Raw genomic sequence first — 18,155 nt, forward strand, 5'->3', positions numbered from 1 at the left:
ATCTCTCTATTTAGTTTCTGCTTGTTTTCAGTTCACTGTCTGGTATTGTTTGTGCATAGCACTGTTTCGTGTTGTTGGCTCTTTTTATAAGTTCTTGTTTAATAAACCTTGACATTATCTTTATCTTCGTCTTTAGTGAATTTCGAGCGTTACACATTTTGTGTATTTACTGGTCATCTTATTATCTGTTAATAAGGTGTTTTACCTGTAAATTGTTGATTTTTAGTTTGAAAGGAGGAAAGATACACTTATTGTAAAACTTTAAAGAGTAAACTTTTTTTTTTTTTTTTTTTTTTTTGCCATTCAAATTGTACTCTTTTATTTGAGTAAACTAGGGGAGAGCCGGGACAGTTGAAACACTTTTCAGATAAACGTCGTTTTCTAAGATAAGGTTACAGATAGTTTTTTTTTTTTTTTTTGTGATCAACAACTCACATATGTGTTATTCAGTGAAAATATAGAATGATTTAAATACAAATTGACTTTGAACGGTAGTTGTGCTTTGTTTCAATCATTCCGCCTGAGCGGGATGATTGAATGCGCTCCAATTGAATGCTCCAATGCTCCAGAACACACCTCGTTCTCAGACCAGCAGCCCATGGGGGCACAAATGGGCGCTAATGCATTTGCTATTTAAACAATGTGGCGCAGGACGTGAAAATGAAAACTGTGTCGGACTGAAACTAGCAAAAAACATTTGCGTCGCGCTGCATTGCACCGGGTGTTAGATAGGGCCCAATATGCTAAATGGGGGATATCTATATCTAACAAAAAATATATAATTGTCAGAACGTCATCTCTCAGTTGCTGAATTTCACGCAGCAACGTTGCTACAGCCCGGTCGCATCTTACAATTCTACGTTGTTACAATGTTACGAGCATGTAGACAGCAACGTTGCCATAGTAGAAATACAACGTGCCACAGACGTTGTCACTTTTCACATTGTTACTTTTGTAGTTTATGAATTGACCTTTGGCTTTTTTTCTTTTTTTTATAGAAATCAAGAGAAGTTAAAGTCCAAGGTGTGATCGTCCCAAAAGTAAGTCCAAAAAGAAGACAGTATTTATATTATTGTACAACTTGATACATATAAATGGAATATAAATGAAGCTGTAGAAATATGGTAAATCATACATCTTTATACAAAAGTTAGTCCTAAACTTTGTGCACTCAAAAAACTGTTGATTTTTTTAATTCACTATTATACAAAGAGGATTTTACAACTGCCATTTGACAATATTGTGTGTGTGTGTGTGTGTGTGTGTGTGTGTGTGTGTGTGTGTGTGTGTGTTTCAGTGAGTGCTCTGAGAATTGTCCTTGTGGGGAAGAACGTGTCAGAAAACAACAGAGTGGGAAACTTAATCTTAGATGAAGAAGTATTTGGAAAGAAAACACCACAACCTGATGTACAGACATTCAGTCAAACAGTGGAGGAGAGAAACATCACTGTCATCAACACAACTCATCTGCTCAATGCAGAACTCAAACTACAAACAATAGCACAGACAGTGTCTGAGGTGTCTCCTCCAGAACCTCATGTGATCATACTGGTGCTGCAGCATAAGGGTTTTAATAAGAAGGCTAGAGATAGATTAACTTCAGTGTTGAACTGCTTTGGTGAGCAGGTGATGAAGCGCACAATGATTCTGACTACAGATGACAGTACGCACATAAATAAACAGAAATCTGAAATATCTAAAATATCTGGAGGACGTCTTCAACTTCAAAACACACAACACTCTCAAATACTTCAAAAAGTGGATGAAATAATCACTTCTAGTGGTTTTAAGGAGACAAAACAGAGCTTGTCACTGGATCAAGATGACAGTAAGTATTTTACAATTACAGCTGATATCACACTGCTGTTAGACATTTTTTAATAAACCGGTTTAATTTACAGTAAAATGTGTTTTTTTAAAGGTATACCTATAATTGTTTGTTAAATAAAAGGTTTGCTAACATAAATATAGCATTTCAAGAAGTTATTGTCCTTTATTTTGGATTTGGTAGCAACTGAAAATTAGAAGCAATTTGCATAATTTAGGTTGATAATTTACCAATGGGTTAAAGTAATAAATTTATGTTCAAGATACTTTCTCTAGATAGTCTCATAAAACCCATGCAATATTGCCTCTCAGGTAAAATGATCATCTTTTAAAGAGTTTTTAAGTGTTTTATTGGGGATATCATCTTCAGTTTATATCATTCAGTTTAATTATTTATAGTACAGTTCAACAGTATCACATGTTTGGATGGCTATAAGCTTATGGAAATTACAGTACAGTATATGAAGATGAAGCCATACACACTGTAAAATAATGAGTATTATAAGCTATGTTTGTGTTTTGGTGTTTTGCAGTAAGCACAAGTCCAGAGTTGGATCATTCCAACAGTAAGTTCATTGAATGATCTTAAAGACAGCAACAGAAAAGTATGATATGATGAAGACATTGGGCCCTATTTTAAGGATTTAATCACCATGTTTGCATGGTGAACCATCACTGAACTTACTTAAGCTGGACTGTGACGCTATTTTCTTCTAGAAACAATCTTTGTTGCATTATTTTCCTGTTATCTCTGTAAAGCTGATTTGAAACAATCTGTATTGTAAAAAGTGCTATATAAATAAAGGTGCCTTGACTGATAAATCTATTAAGATAAGCTATTTAATGTAATATAAACTAAGACTGTAGTCACTTCTTAATGTTCAGGGTCGTGAATGCCAAACAATACAATTCACAAATTGACAAATATCTGTGTATATGTAAAGAAGTTTTGATATCGGATTTAGTTCTCTCTTGTGTGTGTGTGTTTCAGTGTATGATCTCAGGATTGTCCTTCTGGGGAAGAGTGTGTCAGAAAACAACAGAGTGGGAAACTTAATCTTAGGGACAGATGTGTTTGACATTGAAGCTCCTCCAGTTAAAAGGAAGCTCCAGAAGTGCAGCCAGAGAGTAGGAAGAACATTGACGGACAGACGTGTGGCCGTCATCCACAGTCCTCAGCTGCTCCAGCCACATCTGTCACTCCGTCACATCACACATACAGTGAGAGAGTGTGTGAATCTGTCTGATCCAGGACCTCATGTCTTCATACTCGTTCTGCAGTACAATGACTTCACTGAAGAGGACAGATACAGAGTGAAAACTGTCCTGAAAGAATTCAGCGAAGAAGCGGTTAAACGCACTATAGTGCTCACAACTGACAAAGAGACAATAGGATCAAGGATAAGTTCTGTGGTCATGAATAGTGTGGTCCAACAGTTAATAAAGGAGTGTGGAGAAAGGCATCTGCAGCTTGATGAAAGTAAACCAGAATGGCGTTCAGTGATATTCAACATGATAGATAAGAAACTCAAGGAAAACATGAAAGAATATCTCACATGTGAGATATATGAAGATGTTAAAGGAACATCAGTGGATGAAGAGCAGAGCAGCTCAGAGGAAGAATATCAGGAGAGTTCTTCCTATAGAGATGACGGAAAACCTGAAGGGAGACAGAAAGAGAAAAGTGATGAAGGTAGTTCAAAGATTTCGTTCATTTTTGTTTTCAAAATTGTGCTTCTGAGATTATGATCATGAACTACAATTGCAGCTATAGAAAAAATACTGCCAGTATTTACTATGCTTCCAAAAATATTTTAACACACAAACTTGTCTGGGAGGTTTTCAAATTCGACTTTCAACTTTTTGATTACTAGGAAGTTTTCAAATTCGACTATCAACTTTTTGATTACTAGGAACTGGGAAAGTTACTAGCACTGTTTTACAAAAGGTAAATATGAGTGTAGGCTTATATTTATTAAACTCAAACTTAGAACTTAAAAGAACCTGAAAAGGAACTAGGATACAATAATTAATTGAGAAATAGTTAACACTTTGGACCAAACATGGTCCGAAAAAAAATAGAGCAAAAATGTATAAAAAAAAAAAAAAACAAGTCAATGAGAAAGATCCCAAACATTACACTTGTATTGTATTAAAGACGCAGGCAGATATAAAATCAGAAATGGAATGAGTGTAAACATTGTATTCTAATGTCTCTTCATTTGTATTTCAGTATCAGCAAATGTCTCTGGAAAACAGAAGCTGAACCTGGTGCTGTGTGGAAGTGATGGATCGCCTATGGTCTCTGTGTCCAAAATGTTACGAGGGAAAAAAATAAATCCTTCACGTGAGAGAGCAATCACTGAAGAGTGTGTGAAGAGAGAGGACAGGATACATGGGCGTCTGATCACTCTGGTGGAGCTTCCAGCTCTCGTTCAGCTCTCAGAGGAGGAAGTGATGCGTCAGACTCTCCGCTGTGTGTCTCTCTGTGATCCTGGAGTTCATGTTTTCCTCCTCATTGTTCCTGTTGGTCCACTGTCTGAAGAAAACAGAGCAAAAATAGAGAAGATACAGAAAATATTTGACTCCAGAGAGCACTTCATGGTGCTTTTCATAACAGATCTCAGTGTTGAAGGACCAGTGACAGAGTTTGTCAAATCCAGCACAGACTCTCAGAGGTTAATCAGTCTCTGTGGAGGTCAGTACAGATTGATGGGGTTAAAAGAGCATGGAAACTCAAGACAGATCCCAGAACTACTGGATTATATTGAGAACATGAAGACTGAACCATATTCACTTCAGATGTATGTGAAAGCCCAAGAGAAAAGAGCCAGACATGAACTGGAGGAGAAACTGAGTGAGATGGAGGAAAAAATAAAAGAGTTAGAAGAGAAGATTCAGTCAGAGGGTGAGTGGATTTTTTTTTACAAAATTCTGAAAACTAAAAAACGTAACTTGTATACTACATCTATACTGTAGGCAACAAACCACCTATGATGACAGACGAGATTAAACAGAAAATTTATATACTGCTTAAAAGTTTGCACATTTTCAAGCATTTATTATTTAACCATATTAAAACTGTTACATAAACACATGTATATTATGTTATTTAAACACATACAGTATATATAATAAAAAGACACACACACACATACAGTAAAAAAAAAAAAATATATATATATATATATACATATATATATATATATATATATATATATAGAGAGAGAGAGAGAGAGAGAGAGAGAGAGAGAGAGAGAGAGAGAGAGAGAGAGAGAGAGAACTACTAAAAATTATTTATTCATCGACCCGGAACCAAGTAAATTTGATAATTTGATTATAATAGTGTAACCCTCTTTCTCTCTCTCCGCTCACTGGTCTCTAGCACTGGCGCTGCTGCTCTGCTCTGCGTTGTGTTATGTATGTTCGTGGGTGGTGCTAGAAAGCGGGGACTCAGAGGAGTTCGAGATCGTGGCTTGACCGTTTATTCCACAGCACGGCATCTATAGCGTTGATAACATTAACTCAAGTTTTAAACTAGCAAAGTACATTTCAATGCACATGCAATTCAACAGCACCATGCATTAATCACATTTATAAGAAAAACAAAAAAACATTTTAACTCTCTACATTACTCTGCATTTAGGTCTTTAGCAAAATTTACTGAACTTTAGTGTGATTACAGCAAATATATTTTACATTGCTTTTTTCCACTACCATTAACATGGGCCAGGGGCGTTTCTAGGTTTTAAAAACATCAGGGGCTGGGGGTGGGTAATAAGATAACATGATACGATACAGAAAATAATGTATATTGTAGGCATATATACAGGGGGCAGACTGGTTCATAAATGCAGCCCTGGCAATGTTGCCACACCAGCCCACATTACCACACAGACATGCACATTAAAATGTGAGGTAGTTAGGAGGGTTCGGGGGCATGCTCCCCCAAGAAAATGTGGATTTCTCTGACCTACAAATGTGCATCTTAAGGTGTTTGAAGGTCAACAAAATTGGATAACAATAGCTTTAAAAGCATGTCAGTGAGCAGTAGCATGAACTACTTGTCAAGCAGAAAACAGATTCTTAAACATGAGAATGAGGATAAATGTTGTAATGAATGATCCACACAACAAAATGGAAATGCAGAATGTTTCTGCTTAATGTTGACAATACACAATCACATATTCCTAACAGGAATGGCCTTAAATGAGAAATCTTTCAAGGATTATTTTGCATAGATGTTACATTTCAATCTAACACTAGTGCAATCTTTATGTGTCCAGAGGCAAATTAGCAATTTATATATTAGCATTAAAGATTGGTTTCAGCAACTTGTTTCTTTCTTGAGTTAATCAATGTTTTTGGACTAATCGGTTCAATTAAATTCAATTGTTCACTCATAAAGACAGTCAATTGTCACCACCTTCTGGCTTAATGATGCAAGTTGCGCAAACACAGACAAGCGGAGTTTCTGTAATTAGCAAAGAACATCTGTGTTAAATAGGAATACATTGTAATAATGTTAATCAAGCTGACTAACACACAATAAAAATACAATATAATTTAAAACAAAGACAAGCTCATTATACAAAGGAAATAATATTACAGATCTAGACAAATTGGGTTGCTTATAGTTAAAAGAATGTCATGAACGATCATTTAGGCTAGATGTATTTTTCTCATTTTTGGTCACAAAATATACATATATTTTTTATGACACGAGTCAGTTTTGATGACTTTGCAATATTGATAAAATGTTAGAATATTAATAATGAGAAATGAGTAGGACTACGCCAAAATGTGTAACATTTATGTAGCCTACAAAAGAATACAAAAGCCCCGACATACAAAAGCTCCGAGTTTTGACGCAGCTTTAATCTCCCTTTTGGTTATTTCAATACTTAATTGACGACAGAATACTCGTAGTTCCCTTTCGTGGTCACTCCGAGTTACGTCGGATGACGACGATTGGGGTTTCGCCTAGAAGCCTATCACCTTCGAGTATATAAAACGAGCCAATGGCAATGAAATGCCATGGGTCTGCGGAATTTGCATAGCGTAACTCCGCCCGCCGCAGGGGGTATATAAGGAAGTACGCTGGCACAATGCAGATATGTTTTCGCTTCGGAGCCGAGAACTTCTCCACTCCTGCAAGCCAAATATTCGGAGTTAGTCTTCTCTTACCTTCGAGACGAGCGAACTCTCCGGTGTTGGTGTGACGGCGATTTCAGCGAGTGCTCACTACCCTGCTGATCTTGTCAGTGATCTGACAGATAGTGTGTTTCTCCCTGTTCGCTTCAGCATCCGCGGAGTTTTTCCTCTCACAAAAAGAGCATTGCACGTGGCACGTCTTTTTAAAGATGCCTCGCCCGTGCACTTCTGGTTGCGGTGGCGAGATATTTTTCTCTGATGCGCACGATCGCTGCTTAGTGTGTTTGGGCGTTGATCACGCTAAAGCAGCGTTCGTGGATGACTCATGTTCCCACTGCGGGAACATGACCATCTCTATGCTGCGGTCGAGACTCAATGAGCTCACTAGAGCGAGAGTCCCCCTACCCACACCCCGATCTACTGGTCCCGAGAGGGCTAGTACTTCGGCTGGTGGCCGGGGTGACCTGAGGGTGACTGTGTGGGACATACCGCCGACACGTCCACGGTCCACACACCCCTCTTCAGCATCAGCACCCGCGAGTGTTCAAACTGAGACCGCTGGTCCCTCTTCGGAGCCCCAGCGCGTCTCGTTTGGAGCTCCAGAGGAAGATACTATGTCCATCGCTGCATCACAAGGTGGGCGCGAGTCCTCGGGAAGTGAGGATTCGGCTGTGTTGCCGCCCTCGGGCGCGCCAGCATTGCCCGAGTCTGATCCCGAGCTGACCGCCATGCTTTCCCGGGCAGCCGCGGCCATTGGTATTGAGTGGTCCCCGCCACCTGATCCAGTGCGCTCGCGGCTGGATGATTGGTTTTTGGGAGCGGCCGCTGACACCCGTCGCCGCCCAACCCCAATACCATTCTTCCCGGAAGTGCATGAGGAAGTCACGCGGTCCTGGAAGGCTCCCATGTCTTCCCGTGATCGTTCGTCGGCTTTCTCCGCCTTTCCTCCCCTCGATAGAGCTGATGCTTGTGGGTACACTGGGATTCCCACGGTTGAACGTTCTGTCGCGATGCAGCTGTGTCCGACAAGCGCTTCATCACGTGGTGATCCTAAGCACCCGTCCAAAGCCTGTAGATTCTCGAAAATCTAGATTCTCGAAAATGGCGAAATCTTACAGAGCGGCGGGACAGGCAGCTGCCTCTTTGCATGCCATGGCCATCTTACAGGTCTACCAGGCCAAGATGCTTCGTGACATGCACGAGGGTAGGACAGACCCAGGGCTCTTCGATGAGCTGCGCGCCGCCACTGACCTCGCTCTCCGGGCGACGAAGGTGACCGCGCGCTCCCTGGGTTTGGTGATGTCCACAGCTGTGGTCCAGGAGAGACATCTCTGGCTGAACCTGGCCGATATGCGTGAGCCCGAGCGGACTCGTCTGCTTGACGCTCCCATATCCCAGGCCGGCCTTTTCGGCGGTGCAGTCGAGGACTTTGCCCAACAGTTCTCGACTGCTCAGAAGCAGACTGAGGCGATTAAGCACATTCTGCCCCGACGCTCTGCTGCTCAGCCGTCGGTACAGAATCCTCAGCCTGCTCGCCGCCGAGGGCGCCCTCCCACGGCTCCCGCCCCTCCCGCACGGCCCCAGCAGCAGCCTTCATCTGGGCCGCGTCGTGGAGGAAGCCGTAGGAAGGCGCCACAGCCCTCTCCAGCCCCGCAGCCCGCTAAACGCCAGGCTAAGCGGCGCTCCTGAGACGGGCAGCTCAGGATTGGCTTTCTTTTCTCTACAGGAGGTGGTAGCAGGGCCACTCCTTCCCCCGGTGGAGGGCCGGGGGAGAATCTTTTGTTCTCCACTCCCCGCTGCTCGTCTCACGACGGGCAGCACCCTAATGTGGTTAAAGAAAGAATCGAAATCCCCAATCCTGAGCCTACAGACCCAGAGGGCCGCAGTGCGCGCCACCCTCGGGTCCCGCCACTGCCGCCCTCCTCTGTCCCAGAGGTCTGGGATGACAGCACGCGCCGCCCACGGGCCACGCTCCTCTCATCCCCCTCTGTCGCCAGACCCCTGCCAGAGCACGCCCCCGTGGGACGCGCGCCCTCCCCTGGCCTCCTCTGGCAGGGCGCGGTTAATGACCGTGCCCCCGCGCAGGACCGCTATGCCGTCCTCGCCGGTGCCGGTCATTCCGCCTCGCTGCCCCACCGACGGTACGTCTGTGGTTCGGATGACCCCGCTGGTGCACTTTCTGGAGGCCTGGCTAGAGCTTCCCAGACTGTCCCGCTGGGTCGCGAGAACCATCAGGCTCGGCTACGCGATTCAGTTCGCGAGATCTCCTCCCCGCTTCAGGGGAGTCCGCTTCACTATGGTCGGTGGCAATGCCCCTGTCATGAGAGCGGAGGTCGACACCCTGCTGGCGAAGGGTGCGATCGAGATTGTCCCTCCAGCCGAAATGAAGTCCGGCTTCTACAGCCCTTACTTCATTGTACCCAAGAAGTCCGGTGGGTTACGGCCAATCCTCGACCTGCGCGTCTTGAACCGCTCCCTTCACAGGCTGCCGTTCAAGATGCTAACGGCCAAACACATCCTCCAGTGTGTGCGGCCGCAGGATTGGTTTGCAGCGATCGACCTGAAGGACGCCTACTTCCATGTCTCCATTTTACCTCGACACAGACCGTTTCTACGGTTTGCTTTCGAGGGGCAGGCATACCAGTACGCGGTTCTCCCTTTCGGGCTAGCCCTGTCTCCTCGCGTCTTTACGAAGGTCGTCGAGGCAGCCCTTGTTCCCCTTCGGGAACACAGGGTTCGCATCCTGAACTATCTCGACGACTGGCTTATCCTAGCTCACTCTCGAGACCAGGTTTGCGAACACAGGGACCTAGTGCTCCGGCACCTAGTCCGTCTGGGCCTTCGGGTCAACTGGGAGAAGAGCAAACTCTGCCCCGTGCAGAGGATCTCTTTTCTCGGTATGGAGATCGACTCGGTCGCCATGTGCGCGCAGCTTACGAGCGAGCGCGCGCAGTCACTGCTGACTTGTCTTCGTCAGTTCGAGGACAAGAGTGCGGTTCCACTGAAACTTTTTCAGAGGCTCCTGGGGCATATGGCATCCGCAGCCGCAGTAACGCCGCTGGGATTGCTTCATATGAGACCGCTTCAGCTTTGGCTTCGCGATCGAGTCCCGAGGTGGGCATGGCAACACGGCACGCTCCGAGTCCCAGTGACTCCAGCCTGCCGTCAGACCTTCACCCCGTGGGCGAACCTCAATTTTCTACGGGCCGGAGTGCCCTTAGAACGAGTTTCCCGGCATGTTGTTGTGTCAACAGATGCCTCCAACACGGGCTGGGGCGCCATGTGCAATGGTCATGCTGCCGCGGGCTCCTGGACAGGACCCCAGCGCCTTTGGCATGTCAATTGCCTCGAGTTGCTGGCTGTACGTCTCGCCCTGCACCGCTTCCATGCGCTGCTCAGGGGCCAGCACGTACTAGTCCGATCAGACAATACCGCAACAGTAGCGTACATCAACCACCAGGGTGGTCTACGCTCCCGCCGTATGTCGCAACTCGCTCGCCACCTCCTCATATGGAGTCAGAAGCATCTGAGGTCGCTTCGAGCCATTTATATCCCGGGACACCTGAACCAGGCGGCCGACGAGCTGTCTCGAGTTCGGCCTCTCGCTGGAGAATGGCGACTCCATCCCCAGACGGTCCAGCTGATTTGGGATCAGTTCGGCGACGCACAGGTAGACCTGTTTGCCTCCCACGACTCGTCCCATTGCGACCTGTTTTACTCCCTGACCGAGGGCACGCTCGGCACGGATGCACTGGCGCACAGCTGGCCGCGGGGCCTACGCAAGTATGCGTTTCCCCCAGTGAGCCTTCTTGCGCAGACCTTGCGCAAGATCAGGGAGGACGAGGAGCAGGTCATTTTGGTTGCCCCGTATTGGCCCAACCGGACCTGGTTCTCCGAACTAGTACTCCTCGCGACAGCACCTCCCTGGCCAATTCCTCTGAGGAAGGACCTCCTTTCTCAGGGACGGGGCACCTTATGGCACCCTCGTCCCGATCTTTGGAACCTCCACGTGTGGCTCCTGGACGGGACGAGGCAGGTTTGAGTACCCTACCACCTGCGGTGGTGGCTACCATCACTTCCGCTAGAGCATCGTCCACGAGACATGCCTATGCGTTGAAGTGGAACCTCTTCGTCAACTGGTGTTCTTCTAAACATCAAGAACCCACGAAATGCCCGATCAGTGTCGTGCTTTCCTTCCTGCAAGAAGGGTTGGAGCGAAGGCTGTCTCCCTCCACCCTGAAAGTGTATGTTGCCGCCATTGCCGCACATCACGAAGCAGTTGATGGTAAGTCTCTGGGAAAGCACGACCTGATCGTCAGGTTCCTGAGGGGAGCGAGGAGACTAAATCCTCCTCGTCCTCCCTTCGTACCCTCTTGGGACCTCTCAGTGGTTCTAACTGCCCTGCAGAGTGCTCCATTTGAGCCTTTACAGTCAGTGGAGCTTAAGTTCCTGTCAATGAAGACAGCGCTCCTGGTTGCATTGGCCTCCATCAAGAGGGTAGGGGACCTGCAGGCATTTTCGGTTGACGAAGCGTGCCTGGAATTCGGGCCGGCTAACTCTCACGTGATCCTGAGACCCCGGCTTGGATACGTGCCCAAGGTTCCTACCACACCCTTTCGAGACCAGGTAGTGAACCTGCAAGCGCTGCCCTTGGAGGAGGCAGACCCAGCCTTGGCACTGCTCTGTCCAGTACGCGCCCTCCGTGCTTACGTGGACAGAACGCGGTGTTTCAGGACCTCAGACCAGCTCTTTGTCTGTCATGGTGGGAAGCTGAAGGGAAAGGCTCTCTCAAAGCAAAGGTTATCCCACTGGATAGTGGATACCATTGCTTTGGCATACCAGCAGCAAGGTCGTCCGTGCCCCCTTGGTGTGAAAGCCCACTCCACACGTAGTGTGGCTTCCTCTTGGGCTCTAGCGCATGGCGCCTCGCTAACAGACATTTGTAGAGCTGCAGGCTGGGCGACACCCAACACATTCGCGAGATTCTATAATCTCCGAGTAGAGCCAGTTTCTTCTCATGTACTCGCTTCAACCAGCCGGTGCTAGATTCTGCTCATGTGTCTTCGCTTGCTCGCCATTCCTCTCCACGGACGGGATACGTGCGATATTCTCTCAGGTGAGTCTGATAAGCTCTGAGTTTCCTCCAGCACTGGTTACGTCATCGCCTGAGTTATGCCAAATTCCATAACACAGCTTTTGCGCTTGACTAGGTGCCTCCATGTGCATGGTTCCCCCTCTGGGCGACCCCCACATGTGTATTCCGCTGTAAGTCTCCTTGTGAGCGTGTGTCTTTCCCTTGGCAAGCCACCCTTGCCACCCCTGGGGTTTAAAATTCCACCTGCGGCTGGACACCCCAGTGATTTTCCATATGCAGCCCTCTGGGCCATATGTGTATTCTAAGTCCCCCCCATCATTGGCTGGGCATAATTGCATATTTCTCTCTGGAGATATGCTCCCCAGTGTACCTTGGTATCCCTGTGTTAAGTAGGACTCCTTCGTTCGTGCTAGTTTCACAACAGGGAGCTCAGACTTACGCAGGGCACTGGAAGACAGCCGAGGTGGCGTGATTAGACTGGAACCCCAATCGTCGTCATCCGACGTAACTCGGAGTGACCACGAAAGGGAACGTCTCGGTTACGGATGTAACCCTCGTTCCCTGAGTGGGAACGGAGACGTTACGTCTTCCTGCCACTTCCGCTGTACCGCTGAAAAACGCCTGGGGCTAGTCTCGGCTCCTCAGCGAAGACATATCTGCATTGTGCCAGCGTACTTCCTTATATACCCCCTGCGGCGGGCGGAGTTACGCTATGCAAATTCCGCAGACCCATGGCATTTCATTGCCATTGGCTCGTTTTATATACTCGAAGGTGATAGGCTTCTAGGCGAAACCCCAATCGTCGTCATCCGACGTAACGTCTCCGTTCCCACTCAGGGAACGAGGGTTACATCCGTAACCGAGACGTTTCTTCTGCGTGATACAGGGCGCGCCGCATTTGCGCGTCATATTGAAGAGTGCGAGCTGCGAGCATGCGGCTGATACAGGGACGGACTGGGGCTAAAAAACAGCCCTGGACTTTCTCCCAAATAGGCCCATCATCCCATTCGCCTAGCCGTGTGCAACAGACACTAGCCAGGATGTGCTGATACTATGCCACAATACTGTAGCCTATCAGACAAGCTATTCACAGCAAGTAACATCTCAATGATTATTGGGGTTGTGTTTATTAATGAAGCCTCAGCCTTCAAATAAAAACAAAAAAATGGACAATGCCATAAAATACAAATAATGAAATGTCACTGGCTACAGAAACCCCAAATTACACAAACTTGTAATTATAAAACATAGTTAGGCTACTATACCAGGGGTCTCCAACCTTTTTGTGTGCGAGGGCTACCTCAAGGGATAAAATAATCTAGAAGGAATTTTTATTTGTTATACTCCAATATTTATTATAGGCCTACATAACATGGTGACGCATTTTTACTTTTCACCATCATATGGGAAATAATAAAATATCTTGATATTCTGGTTCAGACTTACAAGCGTTTAATAAAAAAAAACAATTCCTGAAAAAATATGACAATATGTATTGTTTTTTTTTGTTGATTTTCTATAAACCTATTGTATGTGTTATCAAAAAAAGTAGCCCAAACATTTAGTATAAATATAAATGAAAAATAAAATAAAAATAAACTGCCATAACTTCTAAACAAAACATTAGGCCTACTGCATTAGGCATTAATTTATAAGTTTTGGTGTGAAATGTCTTCTAACTGGTTTGTTCTCGGAACAATGTTTCGCCTGTTTTTTTGTTGTTTTTTTTTTTGTTGTTTTTTTGCGTCAATATGTTGAGAATATCAGCGCTGTTTCATCTGGCTTTTTACAAGCTTAAATCACATAGTAATTTGTGGGTTTATAATAGAGATAGAGAATTCTGCGCTGAACAGCTCTGTGTAATAATGTTTGCGTGATCGAGATCAGCCCGCACAGCTGCTTTGTCCGTGATCGCTGTTTTTTGGGCCGAACTGATAATGCTGTGCGCTTCTCAGATCAAACAAATTTTGTTCCGCTTTTTGAGCGTTTGCCATTTGATGTTTCTCATACGCAACGCAAATGACAGCGTATAATCAAAGAGAGTTGGGTAATTTTGTAGAGGCAAAAGTTCAAATTGAAACGTTTAGTTGAAAAGGTCGCAAAATTATACCATTTATTCGAAGTCTGGAACCCCGACGGCAAGTTGGGGCTATTTATAGGCCTAGAATGTGTTTAGCGGGCAACTCACAGGCACCACGTTGGAGAGCCACTGCTATTCAAATATAATGTAAGCAAATTTAAAAGTGCAGCCTTATAAACCTAACTTTCTGTCAGTGGCTATAGGCCGACTCTTCTTTCTCAGTTGTTGTTTTTTACACGTATAAGTGGTCATATTAGTGCCCCTGCTGTTGGCTGTATTGCTTTATTAGACTTTTTTTTTTTTTTTTTTTTTGCCGACGGCCCTCGGTTGGACGGCCGTTCTGGACTTTTCCAGAACGCACAGATTGTCAGTCCGTCCCTGGGCTGATACGACAGGAAAGTTCGAGTTTTCGAGTTTAGACTGTGCGGCGGTGCTGACTGCGTTATTTATTTATTTTTTTTAATTGCTGTGAGATTGTTTGCTGTTGTGCAAATCCTGGAGATATTCTAGGATAGGCTGAAATCACTCACGTGGTGTGTCTCTGTGTGTGAGACATATTTCAACAATCACCAGTCAGAGACAGCAGCAAAGCCATAGCACATTGAAATAAGGCAACTTATGATTTCGGGGGTTTACATAGGCTATTGTCCGGTTCCATATTTGTCAGTCAACTTTTTAAAATAAAAACTTATACTGTAGTTAAATACTATGTACACATGTAGTTACCATGTAAGTTCACAGGTATTAGGGCCACAATATAAAGTGGGACAGCAGAATACCCATGCTGTATCACTAATGTAGACAAACAATATGAGCATGAGAACAGACAACAGGGATGTTAAAAGCTAATAGTGAAAATCCACAATGAAGAGCATCAGTGACATTGTTCAGTGTATGAGTTTTAAAACAAATGATATGGATTAAAAAAACAGCTGCAAACCTGCACTATATTAATACATGAATTATTGCATGATTTTCAGGCGAAGCAGGTGAAGCCGGTGATCCGCATTGTTTGAGGATTGTGTTGATCGGAAGGACAGGAAATGGAAAAAGTGCAACAGGAAACACTATTCTGGGAAGAAACGAGTTTGTGAGTAAAGCAAGATCAGATTCAGTGACGACTGATTGTCAGAAGGGAGTTGGTGAAGTTGATGGTCGATCAGTAGCTGTTGTTGATACTCCAGGTCTCTTTGACACGACACTGTCAAATGATCAAGTGGCAGAAGAAATAATTAAATGTGTTTCACTGTCTTCACCTGGACCTCATGTGTTCATCATTGTGTTGAGTTTGGGAAGATTCACCAAGGAAGAAGAAGCCACTATAGATCTGATAAAGAAGATCTTTGGTCCAAAAGCTGCTCAGTTCAGCATCGTTCTGTTGACTAGAGGAGACGATCTTCAGGGTGAATCTATAGAGGATTATGTGAGTGAAAGTAAGTCTGCTGATCTCAAGAAACTTATCAAAGATTGTGGAAACAGATTCCTGGCTTTCAACAACAGAGAACAAGACAAAACTCAAGTGATTCAACTGTTGAACATGATAGAAGAGATGAAGAAAACTAATGAGGGTCGATACTTCACTAACAGCATGTTTGAGGAGGCAGAGATGTCCATTAAAAAGAGAATGGAGGAAATAATGAAAGAGAGAGAGAGAGATATTCAGGCTCAGAGAGAAGAATTACAAACCAAATATGAGATGGACATGAAAATCATGATGAAGACACTCGAGGAAGAGAAACAAAGAGCAGATGAGAATAAAATGACAATGGAGAATCAATTCAGAGAAAAAGAGGAAAAACTCAGAAAAGAGTTTGAAGAAAAAGAGAAAACAGAACAAAAGAATCGAGAGATTGAAAACCAGAAACGATCAGAAGAGGAAAAACAGCAAAAAGCTCAATATCATCAAACAATAGAAGACATGAAGAGAGAGATTGAAAATCAAAGATCACAGTATGAAAAACAGCAAAGAGAAAAAGAAGAAGAAGAAAGAAAGAAAGAAGAGAAATTCAGACAAGATCAAGAAAAGATGAAAAATGAGAAAGAGCGTATTATATCAGAGTTACGAATGAAAGAAGAAGAAGAAACTAAAAAGAGAGATCGGGAGGAGAAAAGGAGGAATGAAGAAGAAGAGGAGGAGAGAAAGAGATGGAAAAGAAAATTAAAAGAGGCTGAAAATGACAGAAAAGAGGAAATTAAACAACAGCAGAGAGATTGGGAGGATGAAAAGAAACGACAGATGAGAGAACGAGAGGAAGATGAAAGAAAGAGAAAAGACAGACACGAGGAACAACTGAGAGTAAAACAAGAAGAACTGGAGAAAATGAGAAAGACATTTGAAAAAGAGAGAGAAGAAGAGAGAGAGAAGATAGAGGAGGAGAGACAGAAACAGAGAAGAGAGAGAGAAGAAAAAGAGAAAGAATATTCAGAGAAGAAAAATAATATGCAACAGCTGGAGCGAAAGAGAAACGAGGAGTGGGAGAGAATAAAGCAAGAAGATGAGGAGAACCGAAATAAAGAGAAAATGATATGGGAGGGAAAAATTGTTGCTTTTAAACGAGAGCAAGAAGAAGAGAAAAGGAGGAGAGAAACAGAAGATAATAAGAAAAAAGAAAGAGAAGAGAAAAAGCGAGATGAAATGAAAAATGAATATGAAGAGAAAATGAAAGTCATGATGACGAAATATGAAGATGAAGCCAGAAAAAAAGCAGTAGAACTGAATGATTTCAAAGAGAGAAAAGAGGAACTCAAAGAAATGCTGGATGAACGTCAGAAACAATATGAATTACTGGAAAAACTCTATAGACACCTGGAAGAGACCGAAAAAGAAAGAAAAGAGCAACAAGACAAGAAAGAAAAAGAAACAAAAGAGCAACAAGACAAGAAAGAAAAAGAAACAAAAGAGCAACAAGACAAGAAAGAAAAAGAAAGAAAAGAGCAACAAGACAAGAAAGAAAAAGAAAGAAAAGAGCAACAAGACAAGAAAGAAAAAGAAAGAAAAGGGCTACTCTTTGGAATTAAAGAGCTGCAAATAAAAATATGTGTTACTCAATGATTGGTTTCACAGCATAGCAATGATCCATATTCCGAACATAAATGTCTTACCGGAATCTTTAACTACTTTTATTTTTGTTTGCTATGATGATATTTGATTGAAAATGTCTTGCCTTTTGGATATAAAGGGGTCATGAATTGAGCAGCCCAAGGAGGAGCTTTCAGATTCTTCTCTGAATCCTGAAATTCTTCTTAGTTTTGCTTTCTATTTTTAGTAAGCATGGGAACAGAAACATTTACTGAACCAATTACTGAAAGAATCCTGTCATATAGACAGATAAGTCCCATCTTTAAAGCGAAAAGGTTCACAAAATTAACAACTTAATGTAGGCCTATATATGTTTGGTCTTCTGTCCTCAATCTCACACGCCTAATGTCTGATGCAAGAGCGCATATTGTAGCAGGGAATTATTTGAATTTTGAAAGATATTATGAACCTACAAATACACTTCCAGATACGCACACACTTACACAGAGGCCCGGGGAACATTGTCGACACCAGAAGCCTCCTTGACTGAGGCAATAGAAGGCTGATGTCACATGATTTAGTTCCTCTGGAAAAAAAAAACAAGAAACTGCATAGGAACAATGTAACCCAGTTCCGTATAAATATGACTGCTTCTTGACTGTTAGTTGTTGCATTTTTTGCATCTCATCTTAACTTGAAAACCTCGGATGAGGACAAGTTATTTTTCACATCTATTGCTTGAACTGCTTACAAGTTAAATAGCCTGTGTAATGTCCACTCATACAGGACTGCCCTGTTGAGATTGGATAAGCTGAAGCATTATAACCTGTAACCTTTTGATGATTTGCTACAAATATTAATCATTGTGTAACCAGTATTTTTATCTTTTGTTCAAATAAATTTTGATTTTATAAAGACAAATACTGTTCACTTTTACTTCAGCTTACAAAGACAGTTCTATAAGTAATAGAAAGAGCATC

The 18,155-nt window shown here is 43.7% G+C and overlaps 1 protein-coding gene across 2 annotated transcripts in view; it reads left to right on the forward strand.

Moving 5' to 3' along the window:
• Positions 1-17,833, forward strand: part of LOC309498033 (uncharacterized protein) — a 40,132-nt gene extending 22,299 nt beyond the window's left edge. Inside the window, exons 2-7 of one of the 2 annotated variants that reach the window (XM_082168511.1) lie at positions 999-1,040; positions 1,298-1,828; positions 2,361-2,393; positions 2,819-3,520; positions 4,061-4,735; positions 15,137-17,833. In XM_082168511.1, coding sequence (XP_082024637.1) covers position 1,040; positions 1,298-1,828; positions 2,361-2,393; positions 2,819-3,520; positions 4,061-4,735; positions 15,137-17,208 — 4,014 coding nt within the window. In that variant the 5' untranslated portion in view covers positions 999-1,039 and the 3' untranslated portion in view covers positions 17,209-17,833. The remainder of the gene's footprint in view (positions 1-998; positions 1,041-1,297; positions 1,829-2,360; positions 2,394-2,818; positions 3,521-4,060; positions 4,736-15,136) is intronic. The other variant, XM_082168512.1, reaches the window with a different exon arrangement.
• Positions 17,834-18,155: the final 322 nt, after the last annotated feature.

This window comes from Leuciscus leuciscus (genome assembly GCF_965113295.1).
Source record: "Leuciscus leuciscus genome assembly, chromosome: 1".
NCBI lineage: Eukaryota > Metazoa > Chordata > Actinopteri > Cypriniformes > Leuciscidae > Leuciscus > Leuciscus leuciscus.